This window comes from Aspergillus neoniger (genome assembly GCF_003184625.1).
Source record: "Aspergillus neoniger CBS 115656 unplaced genomic scaffold BO87scaffold_22, whole genome shotgun sequence".
NCBI classification, from domain to species: Eukaryota; Fungi; Ascomycota; class Eurotiomycetes; order Eurotiales; family Aspergillaceae; genus Aspergillus; species Aspergillus neoniger.
Genome location: NW_020291150.1, coordinates 1 through 22528, shown reverse-complemented (window position 1 = coordinate 22528; position 22528 = coordinate 1). Strand labels below are relative to the sequence as shown.

Below are 22528 nucleotides of genomic sequence, written 5' to 3'. Positions count from 1 at the left end.
TTCAGAGGAGAGATTAGTGAGCAGCAGCAGCAGGCAGAGAGTCAGAAGGAAGGACAAAGAAAGGACGGAATGGAAATGTGTGGAGCGGTAGAGGGAGCAGCAGAAGAAGATTTCTAACGAGAGGAAGTAAGAAGCAGAGCTGCCTAGAAGTAGGTAGATCGATCTTCAGAAGAAGGGCGTTTCAGAGTGGCCAACCATGGTTGGGATCCTGCATCCATTCAATCATTCTGCATCTGCATCCCATCTTTACTTTTGTCGTCATCGTCATCTTCGCCCGATTCAGTCAAATCTTCCCCCCATTTCTCGCTTACCTAAGCATCCCTTGCTCGCCTGGGGCATACATCACGAGTACATCACCACTCAATAGAGACCTTTGTAATATAGAAGATGAAGTAATAAGAAAAAAAAGAAAGAGACGAGGGAGAAGGCCATGCTATTCCCCACTCTGTCTACCCATTAACCTTCCGGGTCTAATATTACACAAAGCAAAAACACCCTCTAACCTCCCCAGTCTCCCTTAACCCCCCCCCTGCTACCTCCATCCGATGCGCCGTGTGACAAGCGTGCGGGTGCAACAATGACTGATAGTACCAATAGACTCGTTGATCTCACAAGTTCAACACCAAACGCCCATACCACCATAACTCAAGCCAAAGAAAAAAAAAAAAAAAAGAAGAAGTATCAATGTATCGTAGAAGGCAGCTTTCAGTTGGACCGGCCAACTTCTGCCATGACAGCTCCATTATGGTGGTCGTTATCCGCTTCCCCAGTAGCCTTTCGAGGAACAGCCGTGTGTATGTATATAGTATATAATAAGGTGACTTCATCGATGTCCAAATATGTCGATGCTCTCCTGATCGTCTTCTTCATCTTCTTCATTTTCTTCACGAGTATTCTCTGCTTCTTCGGATCCACTATCGTCATCCTCGTCCAACTCTCCAATTTCTGCATCAGAGGCCCCATCAACAGATTCGGTTTCTTGTCCGAGAAAACCATAGCTGTACTTGATTTTGGTACCCCATAAGCGAAGCTCGCCACCGTCATCGTCCGCACTGTTCCGGAAAGTTAAGCCGCTAAAGAAAGATGTGGATCGCGACCTCTCCGATTCACGATCTGGCGGGATACCAAAATAATTACTGATCACCGGCGAGACTGCACGACCACGAGCCAGACTATAGGACGAGAACTGGCCAGCTGCTTCGGCGGACAAAGGTGCGTTGGTCCGGGGGGTTGCTGAATCCGGCCTCGGAACACTGCTCGTGTCAATTCGCAACGAGGCTAGCGTTGACAATACGGTCTCATCCGCGCCATAGGAGGAAGATCTAATTCGTGAGGTTGCCATGTCCGTGTTCTCGCCATCAATTTCTGCGGGATCCTGAGCATCGCGGTGGAGAAGCTGCTTCTGAGCAGTATTATATGATTCACACCTAAGCCCTTGGTTAGCATACCGTGTGGAAGGGAGATCATTAAAGAACCCACATATCACATCGAAGACCCAGCCAGTGATACTTGACAATAGACTTGGCACCACAATCATTGCAATAGATAAGAGCTCTTGTGTCTCTAAATTCGGCTGGCATAGGCTGGCTTTGGATGGTTCGATCCAGGTTCCGAAACGTGGATTCCATATTTGTTATGGTTTTGCTGCATATCGGACAGCGGTACGAAGTTTTCGCATATTCAGATAGACATCGCTGGTGGATGCTATGCCCACACCGCATGAAAACCACAGTTTCTGGCGACGTGAACATATAGTCACCGCAAATAGGACAGTCACATTGCGTAGAGCGCTCTATGCATCGATGCGTGTTCTCGATAGAGATCGGAAGACAGACACTGCACGTCTAGACCTCACATCAGCATCCCACGCCGGTCAACTCAGGTGGATTGGTCCCTTACCTTGCAGTGGAAGAAATCCTTCCCCAGGCCCTGCCCAATACGGCATATGCCACAGTCATTGCAATGATATATGCTCTTGTCTGCGTCATTGTCCCAGAGTTTACAGACGTGACAATAGTACTGCGCCGCCGGTTCACCACAATGTCCGCATGAATGTGCCGCAGGTTGAGCGTGCCCACACAACATGCACAGCATATGCTCTGTTCTTGGCCGGTCAAGATGGTGATCCTCGACTGCGTCGTGGCAGAAGCGACAGGTGTACCATTTCTTACACGCATGGCACTGCAACTTGACGTTTCTCTTATAGTGTTCACAGCCCAGAAAAACTTCCTCACATTCTTCTGCATCTATATCTTCCACTTCACCGAGAGGCGACTCGGGCTCCATCCGGGGCGCATACGTTGGTATTAAATCCTCAGGCGTCAAATTGTATGAAGGAGTATCGGGAGCTGTCGAGACTGGAGACTGCGATGTTTGACTGGAAGATCGGTCGGACCAGCTACCAGGGCTATCCGCCCGTGGGATGCTGCGAGGGCTAAAAGGTGATAGACTCCTTGGAGCAGGCTGATCATCAAGACTCTTCTGGGAAGCGTGGTAGTTCTCCGTCATTAAGGCGTGGATCATGCGTGCCTGGTCTGCATTGCTAGATCCCAGGTCCCTGATAGCGTGGATTCTCTTTCTCAAGGCACCCATTCCATCGTCCTCTGGTAAGGTATAAGATGTCCCGCTATCTTCACCTTCACCTGATAGTTGGTCGTTCGAGTGTTGTCGTGGGCTTTGGGGGTCTTGTCTCGTGCTCTGAGGGGCTTCATGCGCGGGAAAAGCGACAGGGGCAAACTGTACCGACGGCGTCGAGGGTCTTCTATGCATACCAGGAGAACCTGGCAAACACGGCAATGAGTCCCCTACTGGACTTCTGGACGAGTCCAGGATAGTGCTATGTTCTGTTCCATGATGTTGGTTAGTCGGGTCGATCGGCGGCGACGTCGGCGAGATCGCACGACCATGGTCGGACCCCGCATATCCGCCGTTCGATGGGGGATCAGCATGTTTTTCTTGTCCAGAGTCCGGCATTATGATCTTAGTAGGGTCGGCGGCCTTGTAATTGCCATTGACCAGGGGAACATAGTCTCGTGTGCTTGCGGGAGATTCAGGTCGGTTGTCGGGGGATGGCTGGGCATTGGCCTGCTGGGAGAGGCGGCGGGCTTGCCGAACGACGGGTTCAATGAAGAGGGAAGTAATAAGCCCACTCATGAAGGGCCTATGGCAGCATTGATATGAGGTGTTAACGTAGCTGAAAGTCAAAGGAGAGAAGATAGATTGAGAACAGCCTTTTTATTTTCCAAGTACGCAGGATTACAAGACTAGGAGTTCGCTGGAACGAGCCTGAGGGTCAGACGAGGGCTCCGGAACAGGCACTTCGAACATGTGACACTGGGCCGGCGCGGATGCTGATTCGCTAGCCGCGGCCCAGATCTACTTCCACCTTCAACGCTCCCGTATATCCCGATCACACGCCAGTGGCGACCATGCCGGCCGAAACAATCCCCTCGTCTCTCATCCAACCCAGCTCCAGCTGCAGTTTCACCTGGGAAATAAGTCCGGTTTTGAAAGGTTGTCGGAGCTTCAAGATGTAAGAAACTCCAGGAAAATGAATGTAGACCTTAGTCGACACTCAGATAGCGTCATGTCCTGCCTCGTGAGAGTTGAAGTGGAATATATCGCGTTGTCCTACTGCTTTGGGGGGACGGTAATTATTCAATGTCCGACGAAAGCAGTGACCCCATACACTCGATTTAGACGATAGGGAATCAATGATCTCTATGGATTACCTCAAGCAAATATCTAGGCTGTCATTGAGGAGTGACAAAGTTAGGTTAAATTGCCGCATTGTATCCTGCATCAACATAGGATCCCTTTGATCGACCCCTAGCCCTCTCAAGCTTAGGTTGAAATTAGTCCCGCACGGCCTAAATTCTTTTTCAGGGGGGTTCAATGATAACCTACGTGCGGTGGTCTTTTCTCACTTGGGGCTGCTCCCAGTACTTCATCATCATCAGATTTTTCACAATCTTATGTTCAAGGCCTGCAACGTCGGCAGCTCGTTGGAGAAACTGTAAAGTATTGGCTATGCGCCGCGGGTTCAGCTCTTCCGGTGAAGATGAACGAAAGGCGGATCGCAGACTATGCCGAAGAACATGCCGTGCTGGGGTAGAATAATTGATGGCCTTCAAGCCCTGGCGATACAAGTGGCGATAGGCATGGACAACAGCTTTCTGATCCACAACAGACTTTAGAGTCTGGGTAGGTGTAATCATCCTGCCGCGAAAGGGAGAAGGAGACCTCTGGGTCACAGGCAACTGATACTAGAATTTCCCCTCGTCACCACCACCCTTATTCTTTTGTTTCACCACTCAGCAAGATGTCAGAATGCGCCAACATTACTGTGAATCTCTCAACTGCTTCTCTGATCCAGTTAATGGCAATCAGAGTGGAAGGTGATAGATATAATGACAGGAAGATTGAATATGTAGCTTGGTGGTCGCAAATTGGAGTGAATGAGGTAGGTCACGCTAGCCCCGATCAGGCAGGTACCAGCGGCGCCCGCGCGTTAGGCCGCAAATGGTTTAAGTTTGGTTGCCCTCCGGCGCTCTCGTTCCCTCTCCCACCTTTCCCTTTAAACCTCATCCACCAGCCCAACCCAGCCTGTTGGGGGTTCTTTTGTATACTACCCCCGGCTGCCGCTATCTTTGCTGCTCTGCCTCGCTATATGCTCCTATAGTTGGGAGGTCAGCGTTGAACCGGCTAACTACCTTTTCGGTCTCATCAAGCACCCCCCTTTATTTCACGGTATCAGGGCTAGTGCACCATCTTGTTGGCCAAAACGGTGGCTAGACCGACTTGAACAGCTATCGGCTTGTTCCAGTTTAGTCCATATTCTTGACTTTCTGGGACTGCGGTTCATGCATAGGATCTTTTTTCATTGTGTAGAATATGGCTTACTAACTTGAAAACACCCGTGTGACTACTAGCTGTCTATCGACGCGTCTGTCTAACCATTCGCACTCGATGAATGATCCTGGCCCTCACGGCTTCATTCCATGCAGTGTGTGTATCCGAACCGGTACCGGTAAAATGAAGGCTTGTCTTCTGTAGCTACTTGGGAAGGTTCTACATTGTCAGCATGGCCCGAGTATCTCGGAGACCTCCCTCGGTCCTTGCCAGGCGAGCCCCGAGCAGGATCGTCAAGAGAAATGCTCGAAAACATAGAGTGATTCTGGAATCTGTTACTCAGGAGAAGAAAAAACTTCGAAGTGTCGTATGTTGTTGTGTTATCAGTTTCTCACGGGCACTCTTGACCAAGAAAACAGATATCTTTTGAAGCAAAGGCCCCTCCTGGTTATACATTCATACCTGCAGGCAACCCTCAGCTTACAACGGCATGTAAGGAATTATGTCGGAAGGATGGTCTGAAGGTATTCGCTGTCACGGTATGCCGACAGCTGTATCCATATCCGGTCCTTGGTTCTCGTTTATCTAATAGCTATGGTTAGACAACGCCGCATATGCACACCCACAATCTCTCCCAGCATGTACATCGAATAGGTTATCACTTTCCAAGCGCCGCGGTCGCAGCAGTGTGCATGGATCTGGGTCTCTATCTCACGGCCGCTGGGAAAGCGGTGCCCTTTCGCACGGTTGGCGGTGAGAACGACCGCAAAAGAGCTAATTCAGAAGTCTCCCAGACAACTATAAATACAGAAGCGAGAGATGTCTTGAGAGACCTGTTCCCCAACATTCCCGATAATGATCTCAATCAAATCATCAAGACCGCTTTTCAAAAGGTACGTGACGAGCCCAAGGAGAAATAGATGGGAGGGAACCATGATATACGAATGCGTGACAGATGCTGAGACCGGTTTAAGGGCCAGCGAAAAGTAGGAACGGCAGTTGAGCTACCACTGGCTCGTCGGGCTCAGTTAGCGGTTGTGGCACATATCCGACACATTTACACTGACTACGATCGTCTCCTGAAGGCGACATCCTTTCATGAAGCTCGGACCGTGGTCGAAGAGCCCACCCTTGCAAAATTAGTGGAGTGGAGAGGAGACGATGAGAATGGGAAGACAGTCCTGGAGGACGTCTTCCGAGAGGTCATTGTCATATCGGATGATGAGGACAGTGATGTCGAGGGAGAGCCGTTCTCACCTAATAATCGCGATAACAGCGTGATGGTGGTTTCCAGTAATCCCCAGGCTGACGAGCTTCAAACAAGGACGCTAAATTATGCAAACCCTGCCCTTCGTGATACCCAGTTAGATCCGTCGGATGAAGAAGCACCACCAGGCTTCCGCTACATTCCAGAGCCCCCCAGAAGACATAAGATTGATCGTCGAGGCTTCAGCAGATATCAGGCTTGGGACCGCGCTCTCAACCGATATAGAAACATAGCAAACGAAACTAACCAGCACAGACTGCATGATGCCTCCGAATCTCGGGGCCCGGTCGTCACTCGACAGCCATTGCCAGGACCTGTTGGGCTTGAATCAGAGTCTGCTCATAGGCCTCATGTTTCGATGGCACCCGTTGCTACGTCTAGTGCAAGGCCCATCAGTACCAACATAGGTAGGACGGTCGCGGACTCTGTAATGGAACAGGTAAGCCACCCAAGGTCTAGATTTGTGTTTATCATAACCGTGCTCTATGATCTACACTGAGAGAACTGCTTCGAGCTAACTTTGAACGACCAGTATGAACTGCACCGTATGCCTGAACTGCCTGCTCAGAGAAAGGAGATTGCACCTGTATCAAGTGCGGTTTCTTTGGAGCGAGTGCCAGTCATTCAGCAACAGAAGCGTTCATATCAGCGAGAAGACTCGCCAAATGCGCCTGTATTTGTGAGTGGCCCGAGAGAGATTCATGAGATGACCGGGGACCCAGCCGTCCTCCCAAGACCTCTGGCCTCGTCCCAACACAGGACAAATGTACAGCCACAGGATCATGCATTGCCTTCTATTGAGACTGCCACACCCATGGAAATCCGACGCCCCAATAGTGGCCAGCTGGATTACCTTGCCAAAAGGATTTCCGGAGATTTCTCGATTCGCTCAATAACCCCTCACCGTCCCGCTCGCCAGGAGATGATACACCACGATTCAGATATTTCTGATCGAGATCAAGCTTCTAAACGGAGACGTATGGGCCACTACGAGCGTGAACGGCTCTGTCATACTCAAGCCAGGGTTGTCACCACTGGTGCAGCGTTCCCTTACACAAGCGGCAGGTATCAGGATACCCCTGGACATACTCACCTGAAACCCTCTTCAATCCAGGACGATATTCATTTCCGTAGGAGATATGCCGCCCCCGTTGGATCACATCCTGTTGCGGAGGGTCACCCGGAAAGAACGCAATACTCCACTTATACTACCGCACCTGGCCCCAGGACCGTGACTGCCGTGCATCAGAGGCCATCGGAAGACGTACATGGCCATGCATCTCATTTTGTGCCTTCCGGGCTGCCCATCCAATACAGGTCTCCAGGGCAATCTCAAGTTGTGCCAAGTACAAGATATGCTATTCCTGAGGATAATGCTACTGATAGGCTTGTTCCTGTGCGGCCCAATGAGTTGAGAGAGCGACGTGTCTATCATGAGGTTCCTAGATATAACTCTGGCAGTTTAAGACCACTTGACGTGGCTCAGCTGGAGGATCCTGCTCGTCGCGGCAGAGAATATGACCCCCCTTTGGTTTCACAGGAAGCGTCTCAAGGAAGACACTATGCGGAGGACTTCGTTCGTGCCGTTGACGTACGGGATCCTGTTCCAACAAAGTATCCAGTGCAGCGTCGTCTTCAACCTGCAACTTACCCAGTCCACCCCCATCCTCTCTCGGCTGGAATTCCGGTGCAGACCGAACAATACATGCGTAGTTCGCCCGGTAGCACAGAATGGAGCAGGCCCGTTGGCCGTGTTTGTCTGGATTCCCGGGCAGGACCCGCTATCCAGGATTATGTTGTGGCCGATCATCATGGTCCAAGCAATTATGCTGACAGGGTACCTAATCCGCCTTTTACAGCCCGCCACTACGTCAGAGGGTATGAAGATGCTGTGGACACTTCACGGTATGGACCTTGCAGCTCGGGCTGCGCGTGCTGTCCCCTTCTTAGTTTTTGAACTTGTTACTAACGGACGCGAAACGAACAGGCAAGCCTATGACCTTCCACACGATGGCTCGCGCATGGAAGAACAACGTTATCCTACCTATGTAAGACGCGTTGGGCGGGTTCCCTATACGGTTCCTGAGGGTCGAACTGTTGTCATTGTGGATTAGAAGGCTTCGGGTTGTGTTTGTCGATGGTGTTCTATGTAGATGTCCGCATATGCGTTGCTGTACATAAATCTTGAGCTTGAGCGTCAAGCGGATATGATACCCGACCACGTGTCAACAACAACAAATCTGACAAGCGATGTGCTTACCTCGCTTTATCACGCAGCTACTCTGAGTTTAGAGCACTACTACATGCACTCGTGTCTCTTACGCGTATACCCGCAGAAGTCGTCGTCATCACCAGCCACAACGTTAGCAGACACATTGTGCAGGCAGCGGACAGACAAACAAATCACCCATGAAGGTCAATCACAAAACGATGCGAACGTAGTCAAATAATTGCGCTATATACAACCATGCAGACAGCAGCAGCAGGTCAGGGGTATCAGGGTATCTCGCAACACTACCCAAAGCAGTAGCCCCTCTTCCTATTATTTCAATATATGCATGCATAACACTGCCCCCTTCGGACGAAAGCTTCGTCACCTCCCCAAGGCCAACCCCGGGATCCATATGATTCTTCTGATTTTGCTCTTTCTTTGTTCGTTTTCCTTTTTCTTTTCTTTCTTTTAGACACTCATAGTCTGGCCATCAGCCTCTCCACTGTTGACCGTCTTTCCAGTCTTCTTGATCGTAGCCAGCACGGTATCGTAGGGCACAGAAGGTTCGGTGACAACGTTTGCGGTCTGGGATTCCAGGTTGACGTCGAAAGACTTGACACCTGCGGAGGAGGAGAGAAAGTCAGCGAAGCGGTTCTGTGCACTTGCTTGTTATTATGTTTGACGAATTTCTAGAAAGAAGGGGGGTAGGGAAGAAAAACATACCCTCGAGCTTCTTCAGGACTCGTTCCACGGCACCGGAGCAACCGCCGCAGCTCATGCTGACGTTGAACTTGTATTGGTGGTCGGACATGGTGTTGGCGGGCGGCGTGTGTACGTGAGAGAGAGAGAGAGAGAGCAAATAAGTGGTGTGTGGTGTGTGGATGAACAAATAAGTAAATAGAGAAGATAGAGATGACGATGGCGGGGCTAAAGCAAGGAGAGGAGGGGTGGAGACAGACGGGGGAACGTCGATCGATGGGCGTTTCGAGTTGAGGCAACAAAATATGCTGGCGTGTAAACTGCCACAGCAAACAGCGACGATTATTAAGTAGTTCCTGGGAGTAGTAGGTCTATAGACAACGAGATGGAAAGAGAATGTGAAAGAGTGCTTTGAGGAATAAAAATGAACCTCGTCGCGTGGTTCTTATACTTCCCAGGGTTGGATATCGCAATCCCGAGGCGGGGCAAAGAATGCGCAGAAATCGCTCATTGTCTTACCAATCAAGCCGCTACAACGGTACATCTACTAATGTATTCGGGGTTGTTTGAATGCTAATATTCCATTTGGATGAATAAATAACCTATCTGGGCTGCTTTAGAAACCGGCCGCGCGCTTCTTTTTGCGTGCCTTCATTACATTCTTTCGCCCAGCTTCTCGGCCACCAAATGCGCCCCGCTCGATCTGTGTCATCGGAACATCGTCCTCGATAACCTGACTGCTTTGCAGTCTGAGAACAGGCGCCTCATTGTGCTCTGGTTGACTTCCCCACCCCCGCACATCAGGAGTAACAGAAGTCATCGGGGCTGGGGCTGGTGCGGGTGCGGGTGCGGATACATTCCCACTATTCACAGTGGTGGTTCCTTGGGTTGATGGAGTCTTCTTGCGTTGACGACGTTTCGGTGTCGCTGCCTTAGATGCTGATTGCGACTCCTCGGTTCCCTGAAGCTGCATTGCCCTCTGCCAGTTGTACCCAGCCGGGTCGGCACCTGGTTGCCAATGGCCCAACATGCTCGCCACTTTTCGAGGCATATTCCGCTCGCGACTAAAGGTAGTATATGCTGAGAGGCTGGTATATGTAGGTTCCATGTCCCGCAGGCTTTCAGTCTCAAGTTCCCCGCGTCCAAGAGTGCTTCCAGGCGTCGTGCCGCTGCCTGGATCATCCAAGTTACCGTTTCCTGTCCAGGCCGGTCGCTGAGACACCCGCCTCGCACTTCTAGAGCTCGAAGCATCGAAGGGGTCATCCATCGAAATCATTGATGATGATGATGGAATATCCCCTGAGTTTATCCGCCTGCTGTCATCAGATTCATCAATCCCGGAGAGCGTCCGAGCTCTAATGCGTATCTGAGCCAAAATCAGATCAGCGACAACTCCACGGATGATCTTCTCTTTCGTGAATCTTGTGCGCCCAGGAAGATCGTGAGGCAGGCCAGCCAGCCAGTCATTGGTAAGCAGATCATAGATTGCAGGAAGGTCCAACCCCGAAACCTCGTATATGAAATCCGCCGATCGAACGAGAAGTGGACTAGAATGGCCAGACGGTTGGCGGTCAGCTTTCCAATCTAAGAGAGCTAGATGGTTGCTGGAGAGAAATTCCTGGAGCCTCCGCGAGTTCTGTTCGACACTGTCAAGCATTGGACTACTGCCAAGGGCCTCGAGACTAGGAACATCAGTAAAAGATAGTCGGTATATAGCAGTAGATTTACTTACCCTGTGCGACATGTCTGGTCGTTGCTCACCCCAGCACCAGTCGTCATTTCGCTTAGCACTTGCATAGCCTCCTCAAAACTCCTTTCGAAGATTTGATTACCTAGGTCGTCTTCTCGCGATGACAGCGTTAACCTTCCAGTAGCAGCAGCGTAGACTTGGGTGTAGTCGAGAGACCATTCAGGGATTGCAAGTGGCGTTATGCTAGACATCCCAGTGTCTGCGGTTGTGAGCATACCGCTTCCCAGCATGGATTCCTCGCAATCCTCTACTACAAATCGATCTTCAAAGTAAGTCGACTGCGACCTTTGCACTCCTTGATGCCTTTTCTTCACTCGTAAGACATCTCTTGCGGCTGGTTCATCATCCTGGGAACCATCGCGGGAGGGTGCCGTGTAGATTGATTCGCGGACAGTAAGGCCTGAGTCTACCGCAAAAAGCTTTATGAGTCTAACATGAGGGTCGTGATATTGTTTACCGACTGACGATGGCAAATGCGTGATTTCCTTGAAGACCAGTGTTGTCAGCTGCGTGTTGGAGTGTCGAGAGCCTTCAGTGTCAGGAGATGACAATGGGATCTCCATTATATAGGGGTCTGGTATCGATGTCACATCCGTTTGGTCCAGGGACGAAGATGGGCATTGCAAGGTTAGCGCAATATTGTTGAGGCGCGAGTATAAAACGAGGTAAAAGTCTATCGAGAGTATCAGTACATGTGCTATGAAAGGGAGAGATCTGCGGTCATCAAGCTACCTTCCCGCACAAGTAGAGGAGTCAGTCGCAATGTGGTGTCCTCGGGATCACGGAAATGGCGCCAGGACAAACGGGGTAACAGAGGCGGTCGTGAGTCTTTGTCGGTTGCACTGCTCGGTTCAGGGCATGATGTTAAATCCAGCCAGAATATTCGAGTCGTCGTCAAGATGAAAACATGCGACACGTTGGCAGAACTTCTCTTAATGTCCAGAATCCACTCTGATCTTCGCTTAAGGCCTAGCTCAATTGTATATGGAAAAACCTCGCCGCTTTCCATGCGATAGAGCATTGGGCAGCGTCTATCAGAGACAACAAAGCTGTTAACATCACCGACCCATTCAATAGCAGCCCATCCATCATGACGAGGGTGGTCGTCGATGTCTTGGCCGTCTCCAAGATCGAGCCACGGCAATGAGCCAGAATTGACAGATACAGCTGTCCAATTACCCTTGTTGCGCCTGTGTCGGCCGGAAAGTTCCCAAACACTCCAATGACCTCGTTCATCAACAATAGCCAACTGCTTCTGATACCAGGGATTGAAAGTCACGTCCGCATGCGCAAAGCCTCCGGTCCGCTGGATTGGTATCTCCACCAATGGGTTCGCATCCAGGCGAGACTTGATAGAACGGTCGGGAAATTGGTGGTCACTCCCATGCAATCCTATGACAGGCACTGGCGTTCGGTGATACTGTGGTCGAAAGATGGTAGTCGAGCGGGGCAAACGAGCTGCCATCCACGTCGCATTATCTTCAACCGTCCGCGCAAAGCAAATTTGACGGACAGGAGCCCCTCCCGCCGACCATTCAACGGACTCCGTCTGTCCAATTGCAGGGACACGCGCCCAGGAAGTCGTCTTCCGTCGGAGTTCCACAACATCGTCTTCGATTTTTCGAAAACTGATAGTGTTGCCGCACTCTCCGGATGCTATGACGGCGATAGGTATAACTCGGCTTCCCGAATCGCTATTCTCGAGATCGACCGCATATCCTAAATCAAAGAGCGTCGAGATTGAAGGATCACATGTGTCGCAGCCAGTGATAGCATGAGAGACGGTTTCGTTGTCGACTAGAGGCCAGCAAGCTGCAAGCTGGGGGTAGGCGCGAGGCAAAAAGCCCTTATTCTCGGTTGAGGAAGACTGCAGCGCAGTGAGGGACGATTGAACCGTAACTTTGGTCACTCCGGAGTAAGAGATACATGAAGCTCCAGGAGGTGTCAGTCTTTCGAACCGGCTCGCGTCGATCTTCCAAACCACTTACATGGAGCTAATGTTCGTGAAAAGACCCATGTGTGAGCTTCTGAATTGTACGTTGGTTTCCCCAAATGCCCATATTGCAGAGCACCCACAGAGTGTTCATCCATCAGGTCTGTTTCTGCTCCTGGCGATATGCGCTAACTCTAGCCTTCTAACCGTGGGCATATCGAGAACCAAAGTACAACGTCTTGGTCACAGCTTGCGGACTAGTAGACGAGTCTCCCGGCAGTGTGCTCAAATGCAACTGCTTCTGACAGCTGTCAAATCATAATTCATGCATGCGCAAGGGTAAATGAAACATTGGATTATCTCGCGAAGGAAAGACCAGGCAAAAGAAAAAAAACGGGTGATAGATCGATGCCAAGCTTTCGTTAGTCTGGAGCCCGGCGGTTGCGCCGCAACACCGCGCTTTAGCGGCGCGCTCGAGAACATGAAACAAAGTCAGTAACCATCATCACCCCCGCATCGCATATATCGCAATCCTCACAGACTACAACTACATCAGCACCAATAAATCGTCAAGCTAGATACACCATGAGCTCATCTTTCGATCCGTCGCTCTCGACAAGTGGCATGCGCCCGCCTCTCGCGTCGGCCGATGCACCGTCCATGGCGGATTCACTCCCCAGTATCAACTTCGGGTTTGAGGATCTCCGGAATCGCATGGCACAGTTTACTGCTCGCTTTGATGCATTCATCGAGAGAGGTCGCAAGCAGGTATTGGAGGAGAGGAACCAGTTCAAGATTGGATTGGCAGAGCTACAGGGTAAGCTATCGCTTTATGGAGATGGCGCTAGAGCATCGGACTAATACAGGTCCTATAGAGGATGAACGCATGAAGCAAAGGGATATCGAGATCCTGGACCTCAAATCGCAAACGCACCAACAAACACTACAGAAGGAAGCCGCTGAAGCAGCGGAAATGCACGCCGCCATTTCATCCGTGACCCTGGAACGTGACTCCCGCCTCGCCAAGCGCGACCGCCTCAAGCAACAAATCGACGAGACCCAAAAGGCGATCAACCAGAAGCTGGAGGCGCAGAAGATGCACGCCAGGTATCTGGATGCTCAAGCTCGGCTGAACGTGCCGGAGTTGGACTTTTGGCAGGACTATCTATGTTTACGCATTGAGGGAGCCGGACGGGAGGATAGACTAAAGTTTGTGTACACCCATCTGCTCGAAAAGGACTGGGAAACGGAAGCGTGGTTTGAACTCGGCACAGGGAGCCGCGATTACGCAGTATTCCATACACGACCAAAACTCGATCGGGAGGCTCTCGAGCGGGAGCTCGATATCGTCAATGAGGATCGCGACTTTGGTGCGTTCTTGAAAAGAATGCGGAAGCTGTTCGTCGATACAATGAAATAGGGAGGAGATAAAGGCTACTTCCGCTTTGGAAATACCACATAATGATTAATGTTTTAATACCTGTGTTTGCTTCACTTTGGAATCAGGTCCTACTATGATAAGGTTTCCGTTCAGGCAATGCAAAAGGTCACTTATAGAGGCTTCCTTCGTCTCGGCATACTGAGGAAGATGCCTCAAGTAGCTCGCTGGTAAGGAATTCGTACAACAAATTCATTGGTTGATTCGTACACAGCCTATGCACTAACCACCAGTGGCCTCACGGTAGAATGATATGCTCCTGTTTGCACCAGCCGTGGCAAATCCTACTGATCTTCCGATCTTCGCCAGCCACTTGACACTCCAGATTGCTTTGTCTGTTTCGGAATGGGTGGCCACACATGCTCTTGTGTCTATCGACCAAACTTTGACCTTTCCATCGAACGACCTTTTGAACGTTAGATAGCATGCTCAGGGGGAAAAAATGCATAGCAACTTACCCGCTGAGAAGATACTCCCCCGTGGGGCTCCACGACAGCGACATGACCCATGCGGTGTGCCCCGAGAGACTCGCCACTTGTTCACCAGAGGACGTGTCATAAAGCACAATTACCTTGGAATCTCCAGCAGCAGCAAGAAACTTTCCTCCAGGGGAGAATGCAACAGCTCGTACAGGTTTAACCAAGCCTGTATATACATATTAGACAATCACTCGGCACTTTTGTCTGCTTCATTTGTACTTAGCTAGCACAACAAAGTACGCACCTGATAGGCTGAATGGCATGCGTCCGCTTTCTGTACTGAAAATGTAAACACTACCATTTTCGTGTCCGCTTGCTATGAAGCGGCCATCCGCGGACTAAAAAGTTTATTCATGAGTTTAGGCACCAACAGTGGCAGAAGTGGACGAGTCTTCACCTACCAAATCTATGCAGGTGCCGAAGCTACCTTTGGTTTCATAGTCTCGGATTTCCTCGCCATTAGTGTCCAGATCCCACACCTTGATATGACCATCTTGCGTAACACCGGCAAGATATTGACCATCTTCGGACAAAGCGATGGCCCAAACATCCGCAGGTGTTGCCTTGTTGACTGGGTCACGGTCAGACACAGGACTGACACAGTGGAGTACTAAGGTACCTACCAGACGCTCCCTCATCCTTTGCCCAGACTCCGTCATGGCAAGACCAAATCATAATCTCACCGCCAAAGCCAATACTGACGGCCCTCGAACCATTTCCGTTAGTAACCACATGATGGCACCCGACTTTATGGGCACCGTCAATAGACTGTACTAGCGGAAAATCGGGATCTGTAGTGGAGTGAACTTTGAGGGAAGAAGTACCCGAGGCCGACAAGATCTGCTTGTCAGTCACGGCCAGTGCGAAGATATCAACAGGGTGGGCTGGTCGTGATATTAGTATATGCCAGGGTTTGTAGGGAGTCATTTAAGATATACGAACCATTGTCTGCTGAACCGCAAGAGAGATATTGTTTCGACTAAACTCAATCGTTTCCCCAGTTAGAAACTACCTCAACAGCGTTATGGTTCCCCATGTTAAAACATTACCATTCTTAGACCAGTCGCTCTATATGCCTAGGCAGAGTAGGCCCCAGGCGAATTTGAGCACGCTGTATGGTTGTGAGAGGAGTACGAATGTTGTTTGGGACGCGAGTTGATGATCATGGCGGGACAAACTAGCTGGCGGCCGAATGAGATCATGTTTCCAATGGCACCCACCACTACAGCGGGCCTTCAATGGAAGACTGACATCCTCTGCCCGACCCTACTAAATTTACCAAGTCAATGCAATTGAAACATGACATGCGAAGATCTTAATTCTTTTTTAATTGATCTCTGGCAAGATATACAAATATACAAAATGGCCACAGTATAATTTAAAATATAAATAACCAACACTAATATAGATAACCCTCAGGCTGTGCCAGACGCCGAATGCCATGCAGCATTTATCCTACACTTCATAAAATACCAGGTAAAAATACAATCCCCCAATGCAAATCAAAAATCTGTCCGTTTTCTTTCATCATATATCTCGCCGTCTTTCGCTCTTTAAGCCGTCTGAGTTTGCTTCCATTGCTTCTTGATACCTAAAGGACAATTCACAATCAGTCGCTGAGGATGGCTTAATGGGAACGGAATCGCAGAGAATTTGCACCTACTTTCGACGCAGTGGGGGCACAGGACGTGCGAGCGCTTCACCTGGCCACATCCGGAGCATGTGCTGAGACTCTTGACGTCCTTCAAAGCCTTGCCAGCCATTTGTCGATGACGCTTCTTCATGTGAGAAGTCTTCTTCTTGGGGACGGCGCGGAGAACAGAGTCCCAAAGGCCCTCCATGATCCCAGGAATGCTCAAGGAAATGGCGGCGGGCTTGAGCCAGTTGTGAGACCAGGCGGAGGCATTGATAGCGAAACGAGACCACCGTCCTACGGCGGCGGCGGAAGACACGGTTTCCGTGAGCAGGAGGCGTCGCGAGAGCATGGGGGCGGACATGGTGGAGGGAAGGAGTCGTAGAGCCAGAATTCGGGAGGTGCCGATAAGAGCTGAGACAGGAATTGGAGCTCAGATTGGGGAGGAGAGAATTGGGCGAAATGGCTGGCAAGGCGGCGGCATAAAATCGAATAATTCTGAAGCTTTTCCACCGATTTGGGGTCTGGAGACACGCTAATCCGTTGGGGGAATAGCGGGCCCCCTGAGTCGCAACCACCGCTTTTGGGTTGGATGGCCAGAGCAACGCAGCTTTAAGGGGCCCCCGGTTGTTCTGCTTCCACTCCCTCCCTCGCTCGAAAACGCTTGGGCATCGCCGTTGCTCTTGTTCTCCTCGATCTACTACTTCCTTACTACTACTTGGTGGGCTGCCCCCCTCTTTTTTTTCTTCTTTCGCTGTCAATTCCTCTCCAATCTCCCCATTTGATTATCTCGTCTTCGTTTTCACCTTTCCCTCTCTAACCAACCATCTCCCCACCCCTTGGGACGCCCCGTCGACTGATAGATATACCATCCTTCGTTTGCTCTCAATCCCTCTCTCGTTATCATCTTCAAGCGTCCTTCTTCAAAATGGCAGCCGCAGCCAATTCGTCTTCCACCAATCCCGCGACGGTCTTCCCTCGCAGCCACGTCGGTTTCGACAGCATCACCTCCCAGATCGAGCGCAAGCTGTTGAAACGTGGATTCCAATTCAATGTCATGTGCGTTGGTGAGTCGACTCTTTCACCTACCATATCCGAGAAAAGAGAGCCCCTTCCCTCCCTGCTAACATGGACGAAATAGGCCAGACGGGTCTGGGCAAGTCCACTTTGATCAACACCATCTTTGCTTCGCACCTTATCGACTCCAAGGGTCGCATGACCCCCAACGAACCTGTCCGCTCGACCACCGAAATCCAGACCGTTTCGCATAGTATGATTCCTACGCCATTGCCATTTCACTCCTGGCAGAGCTAACCGCCTCGTTTTTAGTCATTGAGGAGAACGGCGTGCGTCTGCGTCTCAACATCGTTGACACTCCTGGATACGGTGACCAGGTCAACAACGACAGATGGTAATAGATATTAACCTGCAACATCTGTAACCGAGCTAATGAGACTACTAGCTGGGATCCCATCGTGAAATACATCAAGGATCAGCACTCCGCATACCTCCGCAAGGAGCTTACCGCTCAGCGTGACCGGTACATCCAGGATACCCGTATTCACTGCTGTCTGTTCTTCATCCAGCCGTCCGGCCATGCGTAAGTCTCATCGAGCGTCCATCACCGAGAATTTCTCCCGGGAGGCTAACCGACTCTACTTTCATTCAGTCTCAAGCCCATTGATATCGTTGTGCTCAAGAAGCTGTCGGACGTTGTCAACGTTGTTCCCGTCATCGCCAAGGCCGACTCCCTTACCCTCGAAGAGCGTCAGGCATTCAAGGAGAGAATCAAGGAAGAGTTTGCCTTCCACAACTTGAAGATGTACCCCTACGACAATGACGAACTTGATGATGAAGAGCGTGCCGTCAACGTCCAGATCAAGGTACGCGAATCATTGTTGCACAACATTTGGTTTATCTCTGCCTCTAACGCCGGTCCAGGACATCATTCCTTTTGCTGTTGTGGGTAGCGAACGCACCATCGTCGTTAATGGCCAGCAGGTTCGCGGACGTCAAAACCGCTGGGGTGTTATCAATGTGGAGGATGAGAACCACTGTGAATTCGTCTACCTGAGAAACTTCCTCACTCGCACTCATCTGCAGGACCTTATCGAGACGACCAGCCAGATCCACTATGAGACCTTCCGTGCCAAGCAGCTGCTAGCACTGAAGGAAAGCAGTGCCGCTGGGAGCCACCCCGGTAGCAGCCGTCCCATCAGTCCTTCGGCAGACAGAGAGCTCAGCCGCAACTCGCAACGCATGACTATGAACGGTTATTAATTTGGCTGAGAATCAGTTGATGGCGGTGGACTCGTGGAGCGACCGTTTGAAACGAACCATTGCCATGTATCCGCGATCCATCAAAGGCCCAGAAATGCAGTCTTGAGGGTCGCTTTTCTTTCCATGTTTTGATTTTACTGCACCACCTTCTTATCGGCATGTTCTTACAGATATCCTCTTTAACTTCAGGCTTTTCCTTATCGTATTAGTGTTTATCCTACCCTCTCCACCATTGAATGAGGGGTATTCGTCTTGCTTTGTTTCATATGAATTGGTTATTCCAGGTCGAAAAGAGCTAGCAACGAAAGCGCTAAGCGTCGTCTCGTCATTTCCTGTACTTAATTCCCTTAATTGCGCATCGCCAGGAGAATATAGCTGGTTCGAAACAATGAGTCATTACTGTTCTTCGCACAGTAAAATCTATGGGAATCACATGGTCTAAAACTCCATACTAATCAAAACGCGCAATGGCCACTGCAGCATCAGACTGTCTGTAACCGACTATTGCGACGCACCGAAGTTTCCACCATCAACGATCCAATCTCTCAACTCCGTATATGCCTTCTCCAAATCGTCATTAACGACGACCTTGTCGTGAGCCCCCGGCTCCTTGGCATATTCGAGCTCGTTCTTGGCTTGTGCGAGACGCTTGGTCAGGCTCTCCTCAGTCTCCGTGCCTCTCCCGCGCAATCTCTTCTCCAGCTCCTCCACCGAGGGGGGCGCCAGGAAAAGGAAACGGGCGTTGAGATCGGTACGCTTCACCTGCTTGACTCCCTATTCCAGTAAAATGCTATCAGCATCTTCTCTGAACGCTTATACCATGCATCGCGGCATCACTTTCGCCGGCAACAAGAATGAACAGATCCTTACCTCCATCTCGATATCAAGGATACAGATACGGCCCTGCTCCGCAATGTTCTTGACCGCTTGCACACTAGTGCCGTAGTAGTTTCCGCCGAATTGCGCATGCTCGATGAAGCCGTTCTTGCTCACAAGATCTAAGAAGTCCTCCTTTGTCGTAAAATAGTATTCGCGGCCATCCTGCTCACCCGGTCTAGGAGCACGAGTGGTATCTATTGTCGCAAAACACCAGGTCAGATTACAGTGCGTTCGTGCTGACGGGGTGACAATCAGGGGAGGTTGAACGAACGCGAGATGGAAAAACCGAAGCGATCAGGAATCTCCGCGAACAGTCGCTTCAGCAGAGTCGATTTTCCTGTACCTGAGGGACCGGACACCACCACCGGACGGAACTTGTGCACTAATTTGGGAGTCATGGTCAGGATATTGATTGAGTCAACCTTTCCTGACACAAAAAGACGCACCAGCACTGGTAGCCATTGTCAACACTGAGGAGCGGACTGCTGAAGGCGTACGAATAATCTTCAAATAGGAGAGAACACGGGGCCTCAACGGGCAAGAATGCATGAACTAATTGTATATGTATGGGAAGCCGGAGGTGGGATGTCGGTGCTTTGCCGTTACTTTGGGTGGCACCGTATGGCAGAACCAGAGGCGGTGGGGGGCGCCAGCCGTTTTAGGAAAAGATATATAAAGTTAGGACAAGGTGATGGCGAATACATATTCTGATAAGAGCCTGCTTATCGTACAACCTATTAAAGAAAACACCCGCATCTGCCCGGATTCTACTTAGGATTGGTCGAATTCTGAGCAGCAGTGACAGCAGCCACGGTGTCTCTATTTCACGGCTTTGGTGGTAATTGCTCGGCACTCTGCGACTCCTGCTCCAAGAAATTGGACCACAGCTCCGCTAGCGACTCTTTGTTGGAGTTCCCATTATCCAGGAATTCCGTTGCCAAAGTCTGGCTGCTCGGCGTGCGGTGGACGGGAGTGCTCGGCACCCTCAGTTTGCTAGACGTGCTAGACGCCCCTGGACGCGCCAGACCTGCCTGCTCACGTTGCTCTATCGTGTATTGTCAGCATTACCGTATAGGTAGAAATATATCAGGCGCCGGTGTGGTTCGCTCACCATCAGACCAGCCTAGGAGGGCGGCAATAAGCTGCAGGATCTGGAACTTTTTGGGATCTGACCGGTCGAGAGCAAGGAAATGCAACAAGTGGTTCGTGACAATATGACTATAGCAGCTTGTAAGCAGTGTTCTTCAAGAGTTGGACTCATTGGCGAAAGTCTGACATACCGGTCAACATTGTCCTCTGGCTTGCCTTTCTTGAGGAACCGCAGGGCCTTTGTCAGGTGGTCGTTCAGCGTTACTGCTTCATGTCGGAGCTTCCCAATCAAGAGGTTCTTTTCCTTGACCTCTTTCTCAAACGGCCGTACCCGCTCAAGCTCTGTTTGGGCATCCTGGAGAGCTTTGTCGGCCTTCGAGGCTTTTTCCTCTGCGCCTTGAAGCGCCTGCTTCAACTCTTCTAGCTGAGCATCGGAGCTTTCCACAAGCTCACGGAGTTCCTTTTTACGTGCTATTGCCTTGTAAGCATCTGCAGTCGTCATTTGCACACGATCATGCTCTCACCTGTCTGTATCTCTTGTAGCGCACGCTGCAGCCCATCCACAGTGACCAATTGGGAATCACGTTCGGCAGCAGTCTTCTCGTAAGCATCCTTCACGGTAGCAAGCTGTTCCTCTAGATCTACGACTTTCTCCCCCAAGCTTTCTCTGACTGACCGCTCCTCCATTGCCAGCACTTCCCAGTTATGCATGGCCTCCTTAGCCTGCTCAAACTCGGATTGTAGGTAATTTTCCTGTTCAAGCAATTCTTCTTTCTCCTTAAGCCAATTTTGTTGTGATAGACTTGTGCGGTCCCGCAATGTTGAAAGCTCTTTCGACATCTCGCTGTTTGCTTGCGATAGTTGCTCTAATTCAGTAGACTTGTGTTGGGTTTCCTCCTGTAAGGTCGAATTCTGCTCTTCCAGCTCTTCGATTCTCGATCTCGCTTGCGCAATTTCTTCCTATCCGAGGTTTAGTCAAGAGTGAACGGAGGTTCGACTTGAGGCGGTAGAACATACTGCGTCTTCCCGGAGTCTCTCTCCAAGCTGGGACTTGATCGTATTCACCCTTTCCAAGAGTTTCTGGAACTGCGTTTCCGCATGCTCCTTCTTGCTCTCAGCGTCATCTAGTCTCTCTTGCAGAGCTTCCATGTCTGCATGGTGTTTGGTTTGAATTTCCTCCAACGATTTCCGCATATCGGTCACCTCTGCGCGCAACGTATCACGATCTCTCACAAGGGCCTCGAGCCGTTCGTTCGATTGTTGAATATCAGGACCGCCAGACTTATTCGCGTCCTCCTCGGTTTCAGCCGTATAGTGAGCGACGGAGGACTCCGGGTCCCCCGTAGCCTCCTTTGTCGAGCCGATAGTTGACTCAATCCCATTTTCATTTCCGGTAATTTCGTCATCTGTATTTTCGACGTTCTTCTCCGTGTTTTTATCACCCTGCACATCTCATGATCCAGATTTAGTGCCCGCAGGTCTTCGAGACTATGTTTATGCGGGAGTCCTTACAGTGTGTTGCATGGCCTCCGACGTCTCGTGTGATTCCTTATTAGAACTACTTTCTGGGCGTTCATCTAATTCCTTGGGCTTAGCGGCCCCCTTGTTCTTCTTCTTGTTCTTCTGTTTTGCGCCTGGTTGACAATGGTCAATCGTGAGCACGAAGGAACGCCGGAAATTAGGAGAAACGTAGGGAGGCGCGATCAACAAACGGACCTTCGGGCATTTTTCTTCTTCCGACTTCCTAGGAGGAAGGCGTTTCGTTCTAGGGCTGCTGCGATGGTCACTGCGCCGGACGGGCTTGCGTGTCGTTATGAGGTAGGGGCCATAGCTGTCAACATCGCTAGCGCAGGGCGATTGGTGGTTGCAGATCAGCTGTGCTGCTTTTTCGGGTCGCGTGGAACGAAAACTGCTTAATAAGCAGTTTGATCATGTGACTTCCAAGCGACCCGGTTACCCACACAAACAAAAAATTTCATTCCACACCACCTTTTTCAATACTCTTACACACCACACAC

The 22528-nt window shown here is 50.6% G+C and overlaps 11 protein-coding genes across 11 annotated transcripts; 3 read left to right on the top strand and 8 right to left on the bottom strand.

Annotated features, from left to right (window-relative positions):
- Nucleotides 1–823: 823 nt before the first annotated feature.
- On the bottom strand, nt 824–3243 carry BO87DRAFT_361793 (CHY and RING finger domain protein; the record flags this gene model as incomplete). Its single annotated transcript, XM_025621603.1, has 3 exons — nt 1900–3243; nt 1480–1844; nt 824–1427 (listed from the first exon to the last, which is right to left on the bottom strand). Exons 1-3 carry the CDS (start codon nt 3151–3153, stop codon nt 824–826), a joined length of 2223 nt encoding a protein of 740 aa, XP_025478197.1. The 5' UTR covers nt 3154–3243.
- BO87DRAFT_337491 (DUF1763-domain-containing protein) lies at nt 3237–4407 on the bottom strand. The gene is made up of 2 exons (XM_025620557.1): nt 3907–4407; nt 3237–3842 (listed from the first exon to the last, which is right to left on the bottom strand). Exons 1-2 carry the CDS (start codon nt 4215–4217, stop codon nt 3728–3730), a joined length of 426 nt encoding a protein of 141 aa, XP_025478196.1. The 5' UTR covers nt 4218–4407; the 3' UTR covers nt 3237–3727.
- Nucleotides 4408–4590: 183 nt separating this feature from the next.
- Nucleotides 4591–8416, top strand: BO87DRAFT_460212 (DUF2293 domain-containing protein). Its single transcript, XM_025629001.1, has 6 exons — nt 4591–5218; nt 5271–5390; nt 5454–5744; nt 5826–6557; nt 6651–8023; nt 8106–8416. Exons 1-6 carry the CDS (start codon nt 5084–5086, stop codon nt 8230–8232), a joined length of 2778 nt encoding a protein of 925 aa, XP_025478195.1. The 5' UTR covers nt 4591–5083; the 3' UTR covers nt 8233–8416.
- Nucleotides 8417–8538: 122 nt separating this feature from the next.
- BO87DRAFT_361782 (uncharacterized protein) lies at nt 8539–9182 on the bottom strand (the record flags this gene model as incomplete). Its single annotated transcript, XM_025621602.1, has 2 exons — nt 9054–9182; nt 8539–8984 (listed from the first exon to the last, which is right to left on the bottom strand). The coding sequence occupies exon 2, from the start codon at nt 8740–8742 to the stop codon at nt 8539–8541; it is 204 nt and encodes a 67-aa protein (XP_025478193.1). The 5' UTR covers nt 8743–8984; nt 9054–9182.
- BO87DRAFT_311817 (copper metallochaperone ATX1) lies at nt 8799–9141 on the bottom strand (the record flags this gene model as incomplete). The annotated part of the gene is made up of 2 exons (XM_025619560.1): nt 8799–8950; nt 9054–9141. The coding sequence occupies 2 exons, from the start codon at nt 9139–9141 to the stop codon at nt 8799–8801; spliced, it is 240 nt and encodes a 79-aa protein (XP_025478194.1).
- Nucleotides 9183–9593: 411 nt separating the features above from the next.
- Nucleotides 9594–13080, bottom strand: BO87DRAFT_361777 (uncharacterized protein). The gene is made up of 4 exons (XM_025621601.1): nt 12768–13080; nt 11512–12711; nt 10762–11452; nt 9594–10711 (listed from the first exon to the last, which is right to left on the bottom strand). The coding sequence occupies exons 1-4, from the start codon at nt 12868–12870 to the stop codon at nt 9646–9648; spliced, it is 3060 nt and encodes a 1019-aa protein (XP_025478192.1). The 5' UTR covers nt 12871–13080; the 3' UTR covers nt 9594–9645.
- A 135-nt stretch (nt 13081–13215) lies between these two features.
- Nucleotides 13216–14212, top strand: BO87DRAFT_460209 (kinetochore Spc25 family protein). Its single transcript, XM_025628999.1, has 2 exons — nt 13216–13529; nt 13588–14212. The coding sequence occupies exons 1-2, from the start codon at nt 13298–13300 to the stop codon at nt 14130–14132; spliced, it is 777 nt and encodes a 258-aa protein (XP_025478191.1). The 5' UTR covers nt 13216–13297; the 3' UTR covers nt 14133–14212.
- Nucleotides 14188–16801, bottom strand: BO87DRAFT_361772 (SKI complex subunit WD repeat protein SKI8). Its single transcript, XM_025621600.1, has 6 exons — nt 16293–16801; nt 15253–15513; nt 15031–15200; nt 14874–14967; nt 14609–14795; nt 14188–14556 (listed from the first exon to the last, which is right to left on the bottom strand). The coding sequence occupies exons 1-6, from the start codon at nt 16624–16626 to the stop codon at nt 14373–14375; spliced, it is 1230 nt and encodes a 409-aa protein (XP_025478190.1). The 5' UTR covers nt 16627–16801; the 3' UTR covers nt 14188–14372.
- An 84-nt stretch (nt 16802–16885) lies between these two features.
- Nucleotides 16886–18941, top strand: aspD (septin aspD). The gene is made up of 6 exons (XM_025623643.1): nt 16886–17329; nt 17404–17532; nt 17592–17673; nt 17725–17862; nt 17932–18145; nt 18204–18941. Exons 1-6 carry the CDS (start codon nt 17191–17193, stop codon nt 18540–18542), a joined length of 1041 nt encoding a protein of 346 aa, XP_025478189.1. The 5' UTR covers nt 16886–17190; the 3' UTR covers nt 18543–18941.
- On the bottom strand, nt 18888–20006 carry BO87DRAFT_377785 (guanylate kinase). The gene is made up of 4 exons (XM_025623642.1): nt 19868–20006; nt 19693–19803; nt 19413–19615; nt 18888–19316 (listed from the first exon to the last, which is right to left on the bottom strand). The coding sequence occupies exons 1-4, from the start codon at nt 19881–19883 to the stop codon at nt 19044–19046; spliced, it is 603 nt and encodes a 200-aa protein (XP_025478188.1). The 5' UTR covers nt 19884–20006; the 3' UTR covers nt 18888–19043.
- Nucleotides 20007–20245: 239 nt separating this feature from the next.
- Nucleotides 20246–22236, bottom strand: BO87DRAFT_427279 (putative Golgi matrix protein; the record flags this gene model as incomplete). Its single annotated transcript, XM_025627398.1, has 7 exons — nt 20246–20466; nt 20533–20639; nt 20702–20981; nt 21035–21470; nt 21528–21953; nt 22023–22144; nt 22227–22236. 7 exons carry the CDS (start codon nt 22234–22236, stop codon nt 20246–20248), a joined length of 1602 nt encoding a protein of 533 aa, XP_025478187.1.
- Between the last annotated feature and the right edge of the window lie 292 nt (nt 22237–22528).